This window comes from Dermacentor silvarum, chromosome 10 (genome assembly GCF_013339745.2).
Source record: "Dermacentor silvarum isolate Dsil-2018 chromosome 10, BIME_Dsil_1.4, whole genome shotgun sequence".
NCBI lineage: Eukaryota > Metazoa > Arthropoda > Arachnida > Ixodida > Ixodidae > Dermacentor > Dermacentor silvarum.
Genome location: NC_051163.1, coordinates 19,129,538 through 19,151,441, shown reverse-complemented (window position 1 = coordinate 19,151,441; position 21,904 = coordinate 19,129,538). Strand labels below are relative to the sequence as shown.

Below are 21,904 nucleotides of genomic sequence, written 5' to 3'. Positions count from 1 at the left end.
GATGTCACGAAGCACTAAACACACGGCAAACAGCGTGAGCACAGTTAAATGACGCCAGTTAGTGTCCAATTAATGTACAGAACAGCTGAGAACGGCACACAACTAGCATAACGCACTTAACCGAACCCACGACCAAAACGATGATGATTCCTTATTCAATGACACAAACAAGGATGTTATATACTTCTGGAGTGGCAGCTGCTGAGGCCGCCTAACAGAGCGAGTGAAGCCACCGGCGGCCGTATTGCCGGGGGCAAAAGAGGGCTGGGCCCAGCATTTAGGCGGCCGCGGAATACGCGCAGCACTCGAGTGCGTTTTCGGTTCCCCGATCAAAAATTGCACAAAAAAATATTTGTTTATCTTACATAAATATTTTGCTTGCGATGACGCAATTTAGTTACAGTAATATATGATACTGCATTTATTTTTGTCTGCATGAAAACATTTTAATGATTAGCTTCTTTCAATGCGTAAGCATTCTTTGGCGCTAGCGCCGTCATGCGAAAAGTGTAATGTCTTGATTGATTGATTCTGGGGTTTTACGTGCCAAAACCAGTTCTGATTATGAGACACGCCGTAGCGGAGGGCCCCGGATTAATTTTGACCACCTGGGGTTCTTCTTTAACGTGCACTACAACGCAAGCACACGGGCGTTTTTGCATTTTCGCCTCCATCGAAATGCGGCCGCCGCGGCCGGGATTCGGTCCCGCTTGTATCTGCGCAAAAATGCGTAATTTGCGAAGTTAAGGCATTTATTTAATTGTTATAGTAGCGTTAACTGTATTATAGTAGTATAAAACTGGTTTGAAGCTTGGAACAGGTCGTCTTTTTAATAGTTATGATATCCGAGATTTCGTGTGCTTCATGTGGTTGTTCAAACCGCGCACTGGACCAAAAAATTTTTGAGGTCATTGTATTGTGTTAGTGCTTCGCAGCTGTCACATTGAAGAACTGACAATAAGCACTGGATGTGTGCCGGCAAAAGCTTCCTTTATTTATTTATTTATTTATTTATTTATTTATTTATTTATTTATTTATTTATTTATTTATTTACAGTACCCCTAAGGGCCCTCATGCGACGGTATTACATAGAGGGGGGGGGGGGGGGGGGGCAGTAAAGCGCGGCCCCAGCGGCCCCTCCACCTCCCTCCCCTCCCTCCGGAGCGTTGTGCGCGACTGGAAGACTGCGCAGTTCCTTCACTCTTGACGCCCTTGTGTGCGCGAGCTGCTATTGCCGGCTCACTGTCGCATGCTTTCACTCGCACATAACAGCGTACGGCGCGCGGCGACGATTTTATCACCCGCGGACTTTATACAGAACCTCACGGCGACGACGACAACGGCAGAAAGTCGCCTGGAGTGTCCATATAATTGCTATCGCAATAAAACATCTCCCCTTACGGCGATGCCTATCGAAACCGAACATTCTTCGACCAGCCTCCTGCAGACGCTCGAGTATGGCCCCTAGTCAGAGTACCCTTTTACTAATTCTAGTACACTCTGCTTTTTACACCGCGTTACCCGCCGCGGTGGCTCAGTGGGCGCTGCTGAGCACGCGATCGCACATCGTGTCCCGGCCGCGGCGGCCGCATTTTGTTGGAGGTATATCCTCCTACTGTATCCTGTCGATTACCTGCGATACAGTAGTGGTGCAGGTCGAGGCATCTCTCCTTTATGCCTCTCTCACTTTCTGTATCCTGTCGCTGCTTTGCTGCCAGGGTGGCACGGCCAAGTCAGGCATTTCCGCAACCTTTAGCCGTGTCCACCGTGGCCGTGTCTCCCAAGGCAATTTTGTACTGAATTTGCCTTTCATAAACCCAGAGAAAGAAAGAAAGAAAGAAAGAAAGAAGAAAGAAAGAAAGAAAGAAAGAAAGAAAGAAAGAAAGAAAGAAAGGTAGAAGCAAAAACGCATGTGTGCTTGCGTTGTAGTGCACGTTAAAGAACCCCAAGTGTTCAAAAAGAATCCAGGGCCCTCCACTACGGCGTGCCTCGTAATCATAACTGGCTTTGGCACGTAAAACCCCCGAATTCAATTTTAACACCGCAACGGTTTAGTCTATTGACCTTTTTCGCGGAGCAGTTTGTTTTAGAGAAACGAGATGGCGCTTTCAGCGGCGCGCCGCCCAGTGAATTTACGCGCCGCACGTGGCCTCAGCGACAGCGCACGAATACGAAACCATTACCGCTTCTACCTTGATTCTGTGCGATCAGCTATCGGAAATGCAACCGAGTTTTCGCTAAGGCACTGTGCTCCAGTCATGCGGGATTGAATCATGTGGATTGAAGATGTGTGCAGTAGTTGGCTGCAAAAATATAATGACGCGTATTAAGGAATCGACTGAATCTGTGTGGCCAAGTTCGCGGACCGCTGTGCCAACTATCCGTAAGTGTTACCGGCACTTCGAGATGTACGGCCTTCCTCGAGGATACAGAAATTTGCTCATCCGCCAGCGTTGTATCGCTAACCTTGAAAGAAAAGGCTCAAGCCCCAGAACGTCGGCAAGAGTGAGTACCACTCATGAAATAATGACAAAGGGAGTAACACAGCTTTCTGTCATAGTAAGTTTCGCGCACAATATCTACACCCATCTTCCGCAACAGGCACGGCAACTTTCGCCAACGTGTTAAGAATAAGTGTATGGGTGCACACTTGAATATATGCACAGTATATACGCACAATAAATGACGGACTACACCGACAGCGCCCGAATGGTCGAAGCAGAATGTTTCGTGAAGGTCCACAAGAGTAAGCTAGTTAGTAGCGATAATACATCTTTGCTAAAAGGTATTACAATGTACAAAACAGCTACGTTTCAATTAAGCTTTGTGCGCAGCAAGAAGAAATCTATCGGAACTGCCCAACTGAAATTTACCAACGGCCGATCGTTGGTAAACAACTGAGCAGTGCTCGGCAACCGCTATTCTCGGTCAACCAACGGCGGCCCAAGGTGGGGCCTTGGTTGGCTGCCAATTACGTTGGTTATTAGTTGGCCAAGGACGTTCAGCCAGCGGTCGACTAATGATAGGGGATTAGTCGGCACCCAATGCTCAGGCGACCAAACGTGGTCTTCTGTAGGGCCATGGTTTTGTTCAAGAAGCTCACAATTTGCATTATTTTCTAATGTCATCTGCGATATATTATTTGTCTCTGTTGTTTGTGTTCTGCTGTGCTGTTTCCTGTCAAGATGCCTGCACCTATAGAAATCTTTATAGCCCAAAGGCAGTTTTTAAGTGTAATGTGGGTAAGGTAACCATAACCAGAAACTGGCCTGATTTATAATCCAGTTGCGCACCAGCTGATGTCTGCAAGTTAGGCCTACGGCCTTGGGCCTATATGTTTGCAGCCATAAGCCGACCTGTGCAAGACCACTAACCAATCCCGACCTGGGCTTGACCTTGCTGACCAAGCTTGGGCCAAGGTCGGATCCACGTAGGGCCAGCATAGGGCCGAGGTCGTTTTTTTTTTTTTCAGTTGGGTGAGCGCCCCCGCGAGCGATAAGGCATAACATAATCAGTTAGTTAGCGTACCGAGGAACTTTGCTGAGTCAGAAATGTGAAAAGCCGCTGCTTCAAAATGTTTGCCAAATAAAGAAAGAAGAGCAAAACACACTAATCCTGATTCAATTCATAAGCGGGAAGTTTGGATAGCGAGGAATACATATATAGCCCCGCTTTTCGAACAAGCACCATAACCGCTGCTCGCGCCGTTTGCGCTTTTGTATGTTCTCTGAAGCTGCGAACAAAGCTTGGTGTCATGCACCCAGTCACCGTTAACGATATGTCCCGAAACAGAGGTTTCCTGAGCCGCACCGGCGTCATACACATCCATTGTAAACACGGAGGCAACGGAGGCAGTTGAGGCAAGCAATGGACGCGTCACCACGTGATGAAACATGGCAGCGCCCACGGGATCGCCACGAAAAGGGTTATTGACCCTTTTCGCGGAGCAGCTTGTTTTAGAGAAACGAGATGGCGCTCACGGCGGCGCGCCATACCTCTCCTCAGAGACCGCGCACGAATAAGAAACCATTACTGCTTCTACCTTGCATCTGTGCGATCAGCTGTTTCGTGCGATCAGTTTTCGCTAACACACTGTGCTCCAATCATGCTAGATTGAATCATGTGGATTGAAGACGTGTGCAGTAGTTGGCTGGAAAAATAGTGACTGGCATGTTAAGGAACAGAATGAATCTGTGTGGCCAAGTTCGCGGACCGCTGCTGCAACTGTCCGAACGTGTTACCGGCACTTCGTGATGTACGGCTTTCCTCGAGGATACAGAGATTTGCTCATCCGCCAGCCTTGTATCGCTAACCTTCAAAGGAAGGGCTTCATCCCCAGAACGTCGGCAAGCGTGAGTATCACTTGTTAAACAATGACAAAGGGAGTAGCGCCGCTTCCTGTCATAGTAAGTTTCGCGCCGTTATCTATACACATCTGTCCCAAATGGCAGGAAAACTTACGCCCACTTTATCGCCGACGTATCAAGAATAAGTGAATGGGCGCACACTTGAATATATGCGCACTGTATACGCACAATAAATGACGGACTACACCGATGGCGCACGAATGGTCGAAGCTGAATGTTTCGTGACGGTCCACAAGAGTAAGCGAGTTACTAGCTGTAATATATATTTGCTATAAGGTATTACAATGTACAAAACAGCTACGTTTAAAGCATTGTGCGCAGCAAGAACAAATCTATCGGACCTGAGCACACCCGCGAGCGATTAGGCAGAAAATAATCAGATAGTGGCCGCACCGAGGAACTTCACTGAGTCAGAAACTGACAATCCACTGCTTCAAAATATTTGCCGAATAAAGAACAAAGAGCAAGACACACTAATCCTAACTGAATTTGTAATCGGAAAGCTGGGATAGCTTGGAATACATATTTAATCCCGCTTTTAGAACAAGCACCATATACGCTGCTTGCGCCGTTTGGAGATACCTTAATCAGCCTCTAAAGCGCTTTTGCATGTTCTCTGAAGCTGTGATCAAAACTTCGTGTCGTCCATCCGGCCACCGTCTACGATATCTCCGAAAACAGAGGTTTTCTAAGCCGCGCCGGCGTCATGCACTTCCATTGTAAACAAGGAGGCAACGGAGGCAGTTGAGGCAAGCAATGGACGCGTCACCACGTGATCAAACATGGCAGCGCCCACGGGATCGCCGCGAAGAGGAACTCTATGGCCCCACTAGTTTCGTCAAACGTTGTCAACGCACACAATTACGTAGTGAGGTTTGCTACAAAGCTTTTTTGTTGTTACCTATTTTTATGCCGCACACACAGCCCTGCGAAATAAAATCTCGATTTCAAGCATATATGACCGGCAGCTAGCGCCATCTTCAAGTAGAGCAACAATCAATACTTTCGAGCCTGCGGACTGCCTTGACGACACAGTTGGGGGCGCCGACGTCGCTGCGTTGGCTTCGTGGCCGATGGTTGCTGCTGACGTTGGAGGAGCCGTAGTAGCCGCGCTAGCGTGTATGCGGGTCGTTGCCGGTCGTGTCCGCTGGACTCTGGGTGCTGCAGCATGGATCTACCGCTCGGAACGGTCGTGAGCCCGCACTACGCGTTCCCCATCGTCGGCGTCATACTGTGCGCCCTGCTGGTTTTCGCTTTCGGCTTCAAGTCGCCCAGCCAGCCTCCCAGCTTCGGAAGCATCGACGATGAGAGCGACAAGAAGAAGAAGCGAAAGGCCAAGGAGTCCCAGAAGGTAGTACGGCGTTAGCTCCTCTAACGGAGCCACCACTGCACGTTTGGGCCTCTAAATAATTAGCTCAGTCCTCCTTCCTGACTCGGGGTATCAGTGGCCGCAGCTGTGGTGCGGGGGCCAACCTGCCCAAAAGTGCATGTGCCCTCCGGGGGTCACTTGCATTGCGCCTGGCCGATCCCGATCAGGCGGTGAAAACGAGTTCTCTCGCGTATGTCGCCCTCTGAGCTTCCTGCCATATGCGAGCTTCGAAAACCGGATCACCGTTTCAACCGCGGATTTTTCCGTGCTGCCGGGTGGAAGCGCTCTAAATGTCAACCGAACAGTCAAGTATCGTCGCGCCTCCTTGCCGTGTTTCGTTTTCCGATCGCGACGCGTGAAAACTGATGCACGCGTCTCTCGGAAGGCCGTTCGCTACCGCGTGGCTCCCCCGCAACGGCTTTGCAGTTTCTCGCGCGGGTACACAATCACGCGCCCCTTTGCCTATCTCAAACTCGATAAGTGATTGCATGTGATCATTACAAATCTTCGTTTGCGTGTGCCCGTGCACGTTCCTCCACCTCAGCTGGTCAGCTTCTTCCAATGGCCGTTCGTTGCAATATGTGCAAGCCCGTAAACGTTGAAGTGCCCCAACGGTACCGGCGCTTGTCTCCCCTCACTTGCGTCGACGTTGGCGCTGAAAACGCCGGGGCATCGCACGTCAGCTGACGCTATTTCTACTAGCGCACAAAGCTACATCACGACTGCGATTTTTTTTTTTTTTTCTTTTCAAGAGCGCATTTCTCTTCGGTTGTTGCTCGTATCCTGGTACGTACGGAAAGATACGCTGCGATTCGGGCCCCCGGAAACTGCTGGATCAGGGACAACGTCCTTCCCCATCAGTGCCGCGTGTTTGACCAAACCCCAGTAAGAAAGGGTTGGGAAGGAGAGAGCAGTGCCGAAGACGTGCCCCATATCGCAAACCCCCATCTGGCAAATGCGCGCCTCCTCTTTTGCGGGCACCGACCGTACTGCGCGAGATTAGATGCAAGCTCGGACCACGTCTCCGCCACGCAGTCGAGACTGGACGTTTGCGCCTTTTTATCGTGACGGTGCTCGTTTCGCTTTCACCGCGGGAAGTCTCGAAAAACGCGCTGACACGCAAGACTTTGCGAGCCCCTTCAACTTTCCTACGAGCAGTGCTGGCACAAAGTTGTCGAGGTGGCAGGCATCACAAGAAATACATGATATGGGAAAAGCCCTTGCGCACAAAAACTACTTCTGATTTTAAACTTTAGCCTCGTACGATGAATGTCATTTCAAGGTAGTTTACGAAAGTGTGGTGCATAGTGTTCAGCTTGTACTTTCATTTGGAACACTGAGTTTTAGTACTCTGAACACTATAAAGCCATGGAAACTATACACTAGACAGTTATAGCCTAGCGTACGCTAAGCGGCATATGTTTATTACAGTTTTAGTTGGTCTGCGAGATCTTCCGATTTTAGCGGCCATATGCAGTCATCGCGCCTATCTCCCAACCTCACCGATAGGTGGTGCTGACATCTCAAAGGTTTCCCTCGTTAGGCTTCGTCTCGTTTGAAATGAGAAGCTATCTGGAAAACTCCACAAGGTTATCCATAATACACTGTCGTCGAACGGCCTGAGACTAAGCGAAAGCTGTTTATGCAGTCATTTGCTACGAATGAAGTGAATTCTACAAAAGCAACGCCAAATTCAATTTGAAGCGGGCAGCGGGTACCGCCGCCTTGTTTTACGTAAACTGCGTAAACCATGCAAAGACGGTAACGCTAAATCTGAGAAATAGCGTGCGTACGCTATACGCTATGGGTCGTTTAGCATTCTGTGCATGCGCAGTGATGACCCGCTATTTTATAGCTTACGCAATGGTATAGCGTACGCTAAGCTAAAACTGTCTACTAATGGAAAGTTTGCACCATTGGGGTTTATTTTGTCCCCAAACGATAATTGTAATCTATCTTAGGTGTCTTTCCTTTATTCAACGCTGTGTGTCCACCACTTCCAGGTTACGAATGGCACGCATTATCAGCGTGACATAGCTTTCTTGACAGGAAAGTAGCAAGCACAGAATTTTCAAGAAAGGAAATGCAAGCAAGACGGATGACGATTATTGAGCACCAGATATGGCCCGACGGTGTAACTTTCCTATGCATTCGCTTTTCTGAGCTCGTTCCGAAGTTTGGCGTCCATAGTGTCGGCGTCCACGGCGCCTGTGTCATGGCCCCTTTAACCATTAGTACTATCACCAGAGTCATGGCTGTGCACGGTAGGTAGCAGGTGCTAACAATGCACCTCGTTTCTTGGAAGCTTGAACCTTGGACGGTCAAAGCTCAATTCCCTGGAACAACACCAGATGGGGTTGCCCTCCACATATCACAAACGGTGGAGCTCACTGATTGTAACCACATTATGGGGAAAGTTTTGCTGCGTTGCAATCACGCCTTGCCTGTCCCTTCACGAATCGGTGGTGGCATGGGAGTTTGCCATGGAGGAAGCAGGACCTTCAGACCTACAAGCGATTTGACGAGCTCAAGATCAGGACCGAAAATGCCTAACCCGCACCACAGCTAATGCGTAAGCTTATGCATTGCACACTTGTAGGTGTCATGTGATTTTTTTTTTCAGTGTGTGTATAATGTCAATCATAGTTAATACCGAACTTCATAATTCCTTGCAACGCCATGATGCAGAGCAATGAGCCACACACATTGAAGCACCGTTTTTTCTTATCCATGCTTGACCAACCAGCCTGTATGATGAGTTTTAATTTCTTACAAAACAGTTTGCACTGTTCTACAAATTCTGCTCTACAAATTCATCTAGACCTGACTTGTATTGTGCAACACGTGCAGATGTATTCAGTAATAGCAGTATGTGTTGTTTGCAGTCTGTGTATCATGTTGAAATTCACATTCTCGCTCGGGGCATGTTCTCTTTTGTCATTTGTAGAGCAAAGCGCAAGCCAACGGCCATGCGCCAACTGCATCCCCGAAAGTCGTTAGCCAAGCCAAGCCCAAAGTAGAGAAGGCACCTGCTCCTGCTAAACAGAAAACCGAGAAAACAGATGCCAAGGTATGGCTGCCAGCTCAATTTGTCCTTCCTCTCAATGTTGGCAAGAGCAAGTCCTGTCCCCTATGAAAGCTTATGAAACTGTGTTAAAGTGAAAAAAAGCCTGGCCTGGTAGCAGCATTTGCCTTCTTTTGTCATTCTTTTTTGTTGAATTTGTATTGGTAAAAATTCTGTAAACCTTGTATCTGTAGAAGCAAGCACACCAATCTGGTCTTCTTGTGTTACTGAAATTATTGAAGAAGACAGAGGTTCACAGGGCGTATGTAGATTACTTTTATCTTCTGCATAAAGATGTGTGCAACAGTGGTCGAACAAGGGATGAAACATGCCATGGGTTTGATCTTGGCCATGGCAGCCGCATTTTGATGAAAGCTGAAACGCAGGAACGCTTGTATACCGTGCATTGGGTGCACGTTAAATAAACCCTGGTGGTTGAAATTAATCCATAGTCCCCCTACTACAGCTTGCCTCATAATCAGATAGTTGTTTTGCTATGTAAAACCACAGAATATAATTCAGCAAACAGGGAAGTAGCCAGTTGTTAGTAAGGTGTCCTGCCTATCCTGTCACCTCTCTGTTGTCGCTCTCTGACACCTTTGTTTGATGCCAACGCTGAAGGGTTACCACAAGTGTACCGCTGAAATAAGAAAATGCAAGAAAGGAGCAATAGGCAGGGCATCGGTACGGAGCCACCCCAACTGAGAGGAAACATTGTCTTAGAAAAGCAGCGCGGAAAGTAAGCATTGATCTTTTAACAGCGGAGCTGTTTAAGCTGGCCGTAAGTCCGTCAAGCGTTGGAAAAAATGTTGGCCGAGCCTGGCGGTAGTGCAGAAAGGGTCCAAGCGCAATGGCACATACCCCTGTGAACTAGCGAAACTGATCCTGTCTAAGTCTAGCTAAGCATGGTTGGGACTACTTAAGCTTAATCAGTCATCGATAGCCAATCAATAATCAATAAATTCCGGAAAATGCTGGGGATGGCTTGGTAGTGCATAGCCTAGCCCAAATACGTGGCCAATACCTTGCGATAGTGAATCGATAGCTGATCAATAGGTAATCGATCAATAATCAATCAATTCCGGAAATGCTGGGGATGACTTGGTAGTGCTTAGCCTAGCCCAAAAGCCAGGACTACATAGGTGCCCATCAGATTGCACCTCCAGTGCAAGCTACGCTAATTTTTCTTATGCTTCCATTATTATTAAGGTCATTTTCAAAATTACCTTAATAATAATAGTCATTAAGGTCATTAATAAATATATTAATGACCTTAATAATAATGACCACAAGAATATGTGAACTGAAAGCGACCGCATGCACTCCAGTGTGTTTTCAGTTTAAAAAAAAAGTGTGTTGAAGCACTTTAACTTGCCAGTTCTTTCTCAATAAAGTGTACAAGATTTACCAGTTATTTTTCAGGCACAAAGTTGCTCATTTAATGAGTATTCAAATAGTTTAATAAATGTGCAGATTATCTCTTATATTCACCTGAAATATCAATGAAAGACATCTGCCTTGAAAAGGGGAGACTTTCCCTCGTCACATGTGTAAGATTAGAGCATGCTTATCTGAACAGGTGTTAACGGAAGGACTGGTAAGCATTAAAGATTATCTTGAAGTGCAAAACTCAAGTGCACGACGTGAACTGGCTTAACGAGTACAGCTCGGGCTGGGCAGTCAGTGGGTTAAGGGATCAAGCGGGTGCTATTTTGTGCACTGAAAACATTCGCTTCACCTCCGACTCACCGTAGGCTGCTCAGCAAAAAAAGGCTGCCCAACCCCAGGAGAAGCGGCCGGTCACAGCGAAGGGAAAGAAGGAAGCTGCTGCAAAACAACCAGAGGAGCCTGCTCCTGCAGCGCAGTCAGCTGAGGATGCTGGAGGTACCTTGCAGATTGCGTTGCCTATTACTTCGTTTAGTGCATAGCAGGCAATGGTGCAGAAGCCATGCAAATAGGGGCCGTATTCTGAAACGTTCCACTTCGGCGATAGTTCGCTTTCAGGCTCGAGCTGATTGGCTCATTGAGCCCGACGTCATTCAGTTTTGCTCAACCAGCCAATCAGTGCGCGCCTGAAGGCGAAAGGCGAACTATCACCGAAGTGGAACTTTTCAGAATACGGCCCCAGTGTGGTCGCAAAAGTCTCACTGTGTACGTTTCACGGTGCGTGTTGTTCTTGATTCTGTAATGCTTCCTACGAAATGGTTATTTTGTATTTTGCAACTGTAGCTTGTGGGCATAAGGTTATGTCAAATCGCGTGTTAATTGGCCACCTTGGTGCAGAAACGCGACATACTAGGTTTTTGTTATGAGCTTGAGGGGTGCACTGCACCTGCTGGCTAAAGAAACAAGTTGCCCCGCTCATTCAGGGGCAAATAGGTTAAGATCTGCGATACCTTCCATGTAATAAATACATCATGTCTCACGACATGAAAGTATGGCATTTAATATTATGGGAAATTACATTACGCATACCTATATTTCTCTTTTCTTTATTCTTCTTCTTCTTTTTTTTTTTTTACGAGTCACTATCTTTTGGTTGCAAATGCAAACAGCAAGGGAAGTCTCTCTAGCTTTGATAGCGTTTCCTGCGATGTATGAAACTGAGCATAGACATCTCGCATTACATTTTATTATTATTATTTTTTTTAAGCTATCAAGTTAACAGGTATAATATAGGAGTACAACCTACCCTCTTGCTGGTGACCATGTGGGGAGAAAGGGGAAAGACGAGGGGAACTTGGACAGGGAAAGTTACAATTACGCAGACAAAGAGGTCTTCTAGAGGTGCTCTAGGAGAGAATTCCAGAACTCTCTTTCCGTGCGGTGGTACCCTCTTGGCCTTGCCCATGGCTGGAAACTTGCGAGACAGAGGGCTGTTTGGACAGAGGGCAGCCTGCTTATAATCTTGCGTCAGTGCATTCATTGTTTCCCGTTTAAGTCAGTACTTGAAGAGTTGGTTTACTGATTTTTGTTAATGACTTAAGCACAAAGCAAGAAATACATTGAGTTGCTCAAGAGGATGACCAACAACACTGAGTTGCCAAAAGGACTACCAACAAACTTGGCAGTAAGGGTTGCAAGGCACCTTTAACTGCTTCTTATTTATATATACAACCGTGAGACTTCTGCTGTGGATTGTTTAAGTGAGCACGGAGTCGCTGCTGTTTGTCCCTGGCACGAGCTTCTCTTTTAAAACAGATGGGTGGGTGCAGAAGCTGAGCAAAAAAGATAAGAAGATGCGTCGCAAGGAAGAGGAGAAGACCACCGTCTCGGCTGACAAGAGTCAGGCCAAAGCATCGGCCAGTAAGTATCCATCAGTTGATCATTTGTTTGCTTAGTGTAATGGAAGCACAATAATTAGGAGCATGGCATAACGTAGAATTTTCAGGCGTGTCTTTAGAGCCCGGAGTTGCGAAACATTTGCCATGGGTGCCCTCCATCATTAGCCATCATTGTTGTGCCCATCCCATAATCATGCCAAACGCTAATCTGAGTGGCGGCAGGGCCCCAGAACTGTCAACTGGGGAAACATTCTCGTGTAAGGGAACTCTTGTGGTTACAGGCCTTGGGGATTTCGTTGGTTAGTTTCATAATGCCTATCGCCAACTTGAGTGGCAGATGTAGCAACGTATCTCAACTCAAAAGTGAATGCAGAAGTGTTGTTACAGGGCTTTGAAGTTTTATATTTTTAGGTTAGAAACACGGGTTTTTTTTTTTATTCTGTCTGAATACTTTTGCGTGGCACATTCCACCACTTTACCTCGTGCATTTCTAAAGGAAGTGCAACTTGAGATTGTGGGTAAACCTTCCCGTAAACTAAGAACACAGTTTAGAACCCAGTTAGTGTATTTTCCATAGGGACACGGAAAAGAAACACAAGAGTTGGGAAAATAATAGGACCTGGAATATAGTACACGCGAGTCTGTGGGCTCGTATAATAATGCGAAAAAGTACTAATACAGTCGACGCCTGTTAAAATGGATCTGCACACAACGTTATTTCGGATATAACAGACCATACTCCTCACTCAGTTTGATCTGCCTTTAATGTTCCTGCAACAAATTTCGCTTTTAACAGACGAGATTATAATGGACGAAATATTGAGCAAATTTTGTGTAGATGAAGCATATATCACAACATACTTCGCTGCGACAGTGGGGATTTGAGCATTGCTTGTCTTTCTGGGCCTAAGTTCGCCCTCCCAAAAAAGTTCGATTCTACAGTTTTGGCCGTGTTTGGTTCTTTGCTGTCTCTACAACGTGACACTATCCTGCATGGCGGAAACTATTATGTCTGATTGATCAATTACGTTGCCGACATTTGAAGCCGAAGAATCCAAGAGCCCTGCCGCCAAGCGTAAGAAGCAGTCCAAGGAAGCCGATGCTAAAAAGGCTGAGCCAGATGTTGAAACGCCACAGGAACCTGTCACCGCTGAGCCAGTTGCCGCAGCTGATCCTGAGGTGAGTCACGCTCTCCCTGTGAACATGTGTATTTCTTTACCCCATGGTATTTCTTGCTGTTGTTGATTGCAGTTCACATACAATATGGGCTTTCAAGGGACAGAGAAACAAAATCAGTTGAGCTTTATTAATAGCTACTACAATACCAAAAACAGCCACACCTACCATGAGAGGACATTTGATAAGACGCAAAACCGAAAAATGGAGGCACCACCTGTAAATTTTTGCACCAGATCGTCATGGACATCATGGATTGTGTTAACATTTGCATGGGCCTAGTTAGTCATTTTTATTGCTAAAGTAGGATTACACTGTATTCTAAATGACCAAAAAAGGGAATTTGGCAAGTGTCAAGAACTTTGACTGAGCCACTACGGCCCAAATTCAACACAAGGAAGTTTTATCTTCATTTGCACTTCTGGTAATTAACTTAGTACAGCGAAATTAATGAAAATGTTTTTTTTTTTAAAGAATACCTTATCAACCTAAACTCATTTAGTGTTCCTTTAAGGGATTGTTGGGTCCTTTACCAAAATGTTTTTAAAGATCTTTATTATTCATGTTATGGTGCTGAGAAGTTGTGGTTATATGGTTATATATTTTGTTACAAATTTTGTGATAGTATTTTTCTTTCCCGAGCGACACAGAGAAGTAGCCACCTAAATGCACCAGCCGCTCCTATTTCATCATGTCAATAAACAAAAGGGGGGAGCATGTAGTAAAGTTCAGTATACAACGACAATTGCGATACAAAACATTTGCAGGGAGAGAAAAATGACATAATGCATGTAACAATGATGACACGATTTACCACGAGTAAGAAAGAAGTGCTGTGCATATGACTTGATACTGCACGAACGCTTCATCACTAGCCTGGGAACTCTGTCCTGGTATACCTAACATTGCTTGTAAATTTTTTTTTTTTTTTGCGCTAACATTTTATACATTGCTTTGAGCATCACCTTTCACTGATGGTTGACGTGTTTCTTTGTATTGGTACAACACGATTAGCAGAGAACATTGAAGAGGTGACTGGAATTTTGTGAGAGCGACACGTATAAATGCTCTCATTGGGCATGCTAGGCTCCCTGCACATTCATTTCAAATGCACATCGTTGCAGTTCAGTTAACAATCTGCCTGTGTTGTGAGCGCCTATGCTGTGCCCCTAAATTCCAGTCATGTGTGTACACAGCTTTTAATAGGTTGCGCTTTCTCTTCGCAGTTCACACTTTATCGAGACATTGTAAACAAGGCAAGTGACAGTTTTATCTGTCATCAAGTGGCTTTGAGGCAAACCTAAGTGCTAAATGTATTAAAATTATTGAGTGTACTTTTAGGTGGCCCAGCTTGCATGGGTTTGTGTTGTAGGTCTGCAAGCGTTTTTCCTTTCTTTGTGTGTGTATGTGTGCTTTAGATGCTTGCGACTTGCACTTGTTTATTTTCATCGTATATTTTTCGCTCATCCTGTTCTAGCTGCTCTTTTATGTGGGCTTAAGATTGTGTTGAATTTTTTTTTTTTTTTTTTGCTTCATTTGGTGTATCTTAGCTTTTAAGATTAGTGTAAACTTTCTGAACACCTTGTTTTAGAATGACCTGATTACATCTTGTTTTGCAGTTTCATGTCTGATTGCTTTATTTGAAATGTAGTTTTCATGATTTCTCTTAACTTGTCTTTGTCCTTCGTCTTGCTGCTCGACTCGAATTACCGCAGCCCTCTGTAATAGGAATCATTTATTGAATTGGATTTTCTTTAATAATCACAACAAGAACTTGAGATTGCTGGCCACAGTGAACAGCAGTGTTCTTTGTTCAACATCTAGGAACATCCCAAGGATCAGAGAAACAAAAAGAAGCCCAAGTCTCCTCCTACTGAGCCAGAGCCTGTGAAGACCCCGACCAAGAAGGAGCCGGCTAAGAGTAAGGCGACATCACATTCACTGAATTTACCCCAATTCTAACGTGCACCGAATTTTATGGTGAGGGGAAAAAAATGCATGCCTTCAGTTTCACAACCAGAAAAGAAACTTGTAGAATGTAAATTTGTTCACACTTGGTGTCCATCATCATCACTTCCAAACAGCTCTTCATCGCTGTCTTATCGACCGCGTGCTGTCCTCCGTGGACTCCACCGAGTTTCATAACTCGCACCTTTCTTTAATGGCTCCGAAACTGTCGCAGGCGAGATAATGACTCATGCCCCGACTAACCATTTTGGCAGTTGTCCTGTAGCATGCACAAGTCCCCAAAACGTCGAAATCATGTGACGTAGCTTTCTTGGCACTCGGATAACTGTTTACTGCTTAGTATACAGTTACGTTACATTTTAAGGCGGAAGCCTTTAATGGCTCATTTTCAAGGTCATCTGTCATTATCAGAAACTGTCACAGCTTTCCGGCCTCCTGATTGGTCTCCTCTGTGTCGTGACGTCACTGTCGCTAGGCACAAGTGTGCGCCTCCTGATTGGCTCGCGTGCGTGACGTCACTGTCGTCAAGTGCGGGTGTCGGGGGTGGTTCGGCGCCGCGCGGGTCTGTGATTTCTTCTTCGTTGCTACAGTTGCCATAGCAACGGCGCCTGCTTGCCTATCTGTTTTGTCGTCTGCTCCACTCATGCCCTGATGCCTGTAGCACGCATAGCTGGCATAGTGCCGCCATGGAAGACACGTCTCCTCCTGATCCACAAACGGCGCTGCAACAGTTCCAGGCAGCCACAAACTACTTTAACAGACACTTTAACAGGCAATTGTGTCACGCTTCCGCCATTTCACACTTTAGTCTCGACGAAGTGTGTTTTTCTCACCTGTGTCTGTGCCTATTCTTTCTATTTGTTTTCTTCTTTTCGTCTTTCTTATTTCGTCTCTTATGTCACGCTGCCCAGGCATAGTTATGAATCTGCACCAACTTTCCCACCTTTCAGTGATTGTGGAAGTATGCTATTGCACTTAACACATGTATTTTCCTTGTTCCTTTAGAGGACGTCACCAAGTCCGAGGATGCTGCTTCAAAAGCCAAAGGCAAGGGTGGCAAACCTGACAAAAAACAGGCTGAGGATTCAAAGCCCAGTGATACCGCCAAGAAGGCAGCAGCACAGGAGAGCTCACCTGCAGGTATTTTCTCACCCTTAAGATTCTGTCTTGTGTTCTGTGCATAGGAAGGTGTCTAACCTCAAAAAAGTGCTGCAAACTGTAGCAGTGCACAGTAAAAATAATGACGACGTGAGGCTGTTCACGGCTCAAGGTTTGCATTCGTGCACCAAGACAATCTAAGACAGCACACTGCCTTTTCGGGACAATGTTGTTTGTTCCCTACCTATATACCGTATTTCTTCGATTATAAGGCGGTCACGATTAAAAGGCAAGGGTGCCAGTTAGAGGACCCAAGAAAAAAAATATCGCCCTATAGTTTGGCTTCATGGCATGACAGCATGCGCTGCCATAAAGCCACATTATAAGGCGAAAGTCGCATTGCCGTGAAGCCACACCTGAAGGCAAAATTCGCGTATAAGCAGTGGTGTTGACGGCAACACTTTGTGATGCTACATTCAACACTTATAGTGTTGCTCGAGTGTTCTCATTGAAGGCAAAAACTAAAAATCCACTTTATGCTAACGATTGTGTTGCTGCCAAGGCCTTTATGGCACCAGCTAGCTTGGTGCTTCATAAGGGCTACTGGTCCCGCATGTCGATGTTGGCATCATGTGTGCCTGGTTCTAGCTTTACAGCATGGTAGAAAGCACCAGAGGAAGTGGAGAGCTCAAGTTTGCGTGATGTAGTCGTGCTTTTCTTGAATGATTTTTTGGCACAATTTTTACGCAGGAAATTTCATCTGTGTCGAATTATTTTGCGATTTTCGCGCCGTTTGTTGGAACAAGGTTTGACTCTAGTTTGCTCGGGAGTCTGCTTTTGGTTCTGTGCACTGTTCCACTCGGGATTTGTGTTCCACTTGTGAAATGTGTGCAGCGGAGCCTTCTGTGAAGCCAAGCAGCAGCCCAGAGACAGCAGATTCAAAGAGCAGTGAAGTTGCTCCACCTGCAGAGTCCAACGTGGCTTTTGACGAACTCGGTGGTAAGTCTATTAAAGCAATGTAGGAGGCTTCCGGGCAATTCGTATCATGATAATTTACTTTTAGAATAAGGGGCGGCTTTCGCTCGGGACCAACTCCCATTTTCCCTATTCAAATACGCACGTGAAAATAGAAATGCTCTTATTAGACACCCGCTGAACCGATTTCGATGAAATATGTTGACTTTAAGAAAGAAAGCTGAACTTTATTGGCTGTTGCAAGCAGAATATTGGTTGAGTGCCTTCTGTTGATTATGGCTATAATATTTACTGAAAATTGGCACAGTAAAAAAAAAAAAAAAATGGTGCACAAGGCTTGTACCTTTGCCCTGAAAACAGATATTGCAGTTCTACAAACTGCAGTATCTGTTAAAGCGTCACAAGCGGACAAATGTGATGTACTCTAGTTTAGAAATTACAAGAGATTGGCAATGTTTTCAAGGGTTCTGCCAAAGTCCTACTCACAAATTAGTGGGGTGTGCTTTAAAGCGGTGTAAAATACATCAGTTTTGTTTGCTTTAAATGGCTTAACAGATGCAGTTTACTGAACTGTGATATTGTTTTTTATTTGTGAGTCAGAGTTGCAAACTTCATGCTTCAGGGCTTTTTTGTTTCCAGTTTCCGCAAAAAAAAAAAAAAAATTACAAAAATTGGTGGCCTCAGTCGGAAATATATTCTCTGCAGTCGATAGCTTTTAACTTTTCATGCTCTAAATGCAACTAACTTCATCAAACTCCGTGCAATGGATGCCAACAAAAACATTTTCACTGTTCGCATATATTAACGCGATAGCGTCAAGGGCCCCGTGTCGTAGAAAATCCAGCGTCGGCGTGGAGGTCGGCGTCCGTGGCGGAGAATATAATCTCGAACCACCCCGACCGCGCAGGCCCTCCGTGTGATGCAAGGTGTTAGTGAACAAAAATTAAATTTTCTCACAGTGAAATCCGTCAGAAAAATAGTAAAGTTTGACTCAACCACAACCTACAGACGAGGTGGCGTCGGACTGTTATTTGAATGTACGAGAAAACATAATTTAAAAGTGAAGCCGACTTTAAGGGGATCGGCGTAAGCTTGGTCTTTGTAAGCTGGCTTTCCCACGTTCTGTGTAGCAGTGAAGCCTACTGAAAGAAAATTGCAATGCGAATTGGTCCCGATAACGCTATCGCATGCATTCCACTCTTAAAGGTGAAGCTTAAGCGTCCTTCAATTTTTGGGATGGATGTTCCTGCACTAAAGCCGAGCTAAAGCAGCAAAATTCGGCTGTACAAATTTATTTTACAAGTACTCGGTTGTAGCTGGTGCCTAGCGAGTTGCATCGACCTGATAGAATCACGAGTTTCGCAACTTTGCTGACTACAAGATGGTGCAAAGCTCATGAAAGCGTAAAGTTTTCTATTGAGCCAGTAAGGCAAAGCAGAGGGAGGAGGAGCTCACATAAAACAGCAAAGCTTATCTAAAGCAGATTAGCAGCCACTAGTATAAAAGCTGTCATGTGAATATCATTAGGAAAATGACAAACGTTGAGTGAATGAATCTAACTTCATATTCAGGCAGGAACAGTGCTAAGGACATGGACAAAGGGAATGCACATAGAAAACAACACATTGTTCCGACACGTTGTCTGCGTCCTTAGCACTGTTGCCACCTCATTATGAATAACCAACTAGCCAATGCTTTCATGTTAATAGAGTCTAACTTGTCCTTGTGGATCAGGGCAACGAAAGCAACCATTTGGTGGAAATTCATGTCAGCTAGCTGCATTAACTGGTAACTAAAATGGTGCACAGAAGCGTGCTTGGACCTAGCAAGCGCTGTATAGCTCATCGCATCTGGTGCCCCGTTTGTGTGTTATTCACCACGGTGGCTCAGTGGATATGGTCATAGGCACTGCGTACAGTTCACTAATACAAACTCTAGCTGTACAATTTGTGCTATGTCACCTCCTACACTAGGCATAGCACTAGTGAAGTTCCCTAATATGAGCTCTTAGTGTAAGATCATTGCTAAATCACCTACTGTATTTTTCCACGTATTAGCCCTGGAAATAACTGCATACAACAGCGCTCCGATCTTTTCTAAAACAGTCTATTCACGGATGCACGACTCGTGCACGACGTATCTTTGGCCAGTGGCTCTGTCTTTGGCGTGGGTTATACGTGCAACAATGCGATATTAAAACAGAAATAGCACTAGTGAAATTCGCTAAATGTGAGGTCTAGGCGTGAGACGCTTATAAGTTTCCTATTACAGCAGGCTTAGTTTCAGGACTTAAACCATTGTTGCTCTTCCGGGTGCTCACGTAGACGCCTGGACGGAGGCCAAGCCCCAGAAGAAAAAGAAGAAGGCCCGCAAAGACTGAAGCTGTGCCCTGCCTTCTTGCCTAGTCGCCCTGGAATCCAGGTGAAGCGACCGTCTGCTTCGACGGGACCAAACCGCCGCCGCTGCGTCGAAAAAAAATGTCCCTGCGTGTGTCTGTTGCCTGTTCAATAGCACCAGCAGCGAGAACACTGGAGGGGCCAACGCAGTGGGGGCCGATGCCCCCGAGCCATCGCCTCTTTTCGTCTCTCGTGCAACAAGTGACTCTCTCTCTCTCTCCCTCGCTCGTGTGACGGTTCGCGAGCCGGGCGAGGTTTTGGAGCTGCAGTCAGTGGTGTCGTCGGGACGGCACAAGCCAGAAGTATGCAAACGTGCTGCCACCACACCGCACCCCAGCCACATCGTTTTATTCACAGTCCTTGCATTTTTTTTATTATTATTATTTTCCCGCGAGGTGTGGTGGTGGTGAAAGAAAACTCGCTGTGTCGCCCTCTTCGTTCCCCTAGGTAATAAGGAACACCAGTGTGTCGAATGTGTTCCTGCCACGCTTGCAAGGGAGTGCGAGTTTGTGTAACTTGCCCCTGCACTGGTGGAGATGCTCATTCTGTGTACTCTGCGTGTGAGGGAGACTAAAGCACACAGGAGGAGGGTGGGGACCTATGGGTCAGTCCTTTCCCTCTTTTATAATGTTTGTTTGTTTCTCAACTTTTGTTGTTACGAAGAGTTTTATTACTGTGGAGCAGGCCACTGTACATCCCCGAGTGGTTAGCAGCCAATAGTCGTTTGAAGGTCCCCGTGAGCAAATGGATCTCTCTGCGCCATTTGCAAAGGTCAACGCTGCTCAACTTTTCGCTTCTTGAAGGTCTCTTTTTTAATTTCTGTTTTTCTTTCTTGTTCTCGTTATTTTACACTCAGGCTTTTCATTTTTTTTTTATCTGGGGAGAGTAAATGCTATATTTCATATTATGGTTGGTGGGTTGCATTAAGAGTTTTACTTTTGCCGTTGTTTATATGGCACTGCCTTTTGCCACTAGTTTTTTTACTCTGACCTCCATGAGAGCAGGGTTACGTGGCGGCTTCCACATTTACGTGCCACACTTTTTCACAGACACATGCATGTTTTTTGTGCAGTCTCGTTTTCTTGTCTGGGAAGCTCTTCCTACACACACACATATATATATATACATATATATAGTACTAAAGGAACACTGGAAGGAGCGATGGTTTTTATGCATTCCTCTTGTGTCAGTACAATTTGAGCAGAGACCATTCTGTGCGTACCTTGTCCAGGTTTCTTTGAACATTTCGTCTTCCTTTCTTAAATCGCGCTGCACCGACGTCCCATCCCTTGTCACCTGGGAGTGTTGTTTTGGGATGCTGTACAAGTTGTTAGTTACTGAAAGTTGTTTATAACATAAAAGCACGCTATGTGACGACCCGTCAGGTCAAAGCAAATGTGCAGCAATGAAAAGTGATCGAGAACTTTTTTTGGGGGGGGGCCTTGTCTGTACTTGCTGAAAGCTGTCCGCTGCCAAAAGTATACCCGTGGAAGTATACAGTCGGGTACAACTTAAGAAATAAGTAGAGCCCAGATGACCAAAGCGCGGCAGCCGGTTGCCTCCGCGACTAAAGAAATAGTCCTGCTGACGAGACTTAACCCAGTTCAAAGCGTGGTCTGCCATGTTCTCCGTTGCCGGGGTCACTGGCCGTCCAGCTCATGACGTCAGTCTAGAGTGTGCACCCATTGGTGGAGGCTCGTGTGCATCCACCTTTGAGGGCTAAATGCCGCTGCCTTCTAAAGTTGTACCCGACTGTAGAGGTGAGGAAACATTGATGGCAACTTGGCCACCTGCATTGTTGCCAGTGTTTTTTTGTCTTGTTCTTGCATGTGCGTCCTTTTTGCAGCAGACATGTCTTTCAGTTATAAGTGAGGAAGTGATACATTATACCCACACTTTTTTTGTATGTTTGTTTTTACGCTATCAAATCTTATTCCAACACACTGCATGGGTTCTGTCATTTTCGTCTTTTTTCATCCTTCTATATAAGTTTGCAAGGAGTTGTGATAAATGCAGGAAACGAACGGTGTTTTTGAAGTTGCTTCGCACTTTACCCCGTTGTTGGAGAGCAACTTGTTATAATGATTATCGAACACAAAACTGTGTACATAAGGGCCAAATGTCCGTGCAAGGACAGTTCCCACTGTTGTCTGCTCTCTTTGTAATAATAAAAAAAAGAAAGAGAACTTCTCTCGGAAAATGGCGT

General features: G+C 45.7%; 1 protein-coding gene across 2 annotated transcripts; it reads left to right on the top strand.

Annotated features, from left to right (window-relative positions):
* Positions 1–5,404: 5,404 nt before the first annotated feature.
* LOC119466552 (brain acid soluble protein 1 homolog) lies at positions 5,405–21,884 on the top strand. 2 transcript variants are annotated; one of them, XM_037727074.2, is made up of 10 exons: positions 5,405–5,719; positions 8,685–8,807; positions 10,556–10,685; positions 12,003–12,107; positions 13,131–13,264; positions 14,488–14,517; positions 15,086–15,182; positions 16,235–16,369; positions 17,222–17,326; positions 19,627–21,884. In XM_037727074.2, the coding sequence occupies exons 1-10, from the start codon at positions 5,537–5,539 to the stop codon at positions 19,680–19,682; spliced, it is 1,098 nt and encodes a 365-aa protein (XP_037583002.1). In that variant the 5' UTR covers positions 5,405–5,536; the 3' UTR covers positions 19,683–21,884. The 2 variants fall into 2 exon arrangements, with proteins under 2 accessions (XP_037583002.1, XP_037583003.1); XM_037727075.2 differs by lacking the exon at positions 14,488–14,517 and having other exon boundaries at positions 5,406–5,719.
* The last annotated feature ends 20 nt before the right edge of the window (positions 21,885–21,904 follow it).

What these genes read in the sequence shown, in the direction of transcription:
- LOC119466552 (XM_037727074.2), top strand. Translation starts at nt 5,537, where the DNA reads ATGGATCTACCGCTCGGAACGGTCGTGAGCCCGCACTACGCGTTCCCC. An exon ending in AGGCCAAGGAGTCCCAGAAG is followed by an intron (nt 5,720 to 8,684) that starts GTAGTACGGCGT and finishes TGTCATTTGTAG; the next exon opens with AGCAAAGCGCAAGCCAACGG. An exon ending in TCAGGCCAAAGCATCGGCCA is followed by an intron (nt 12,108 to 13,130) that starts GTAAGTATCCAT and finishes CGACATTTGAAG; the next exon opens with CCGAAGAATCCAAGAGCCCT.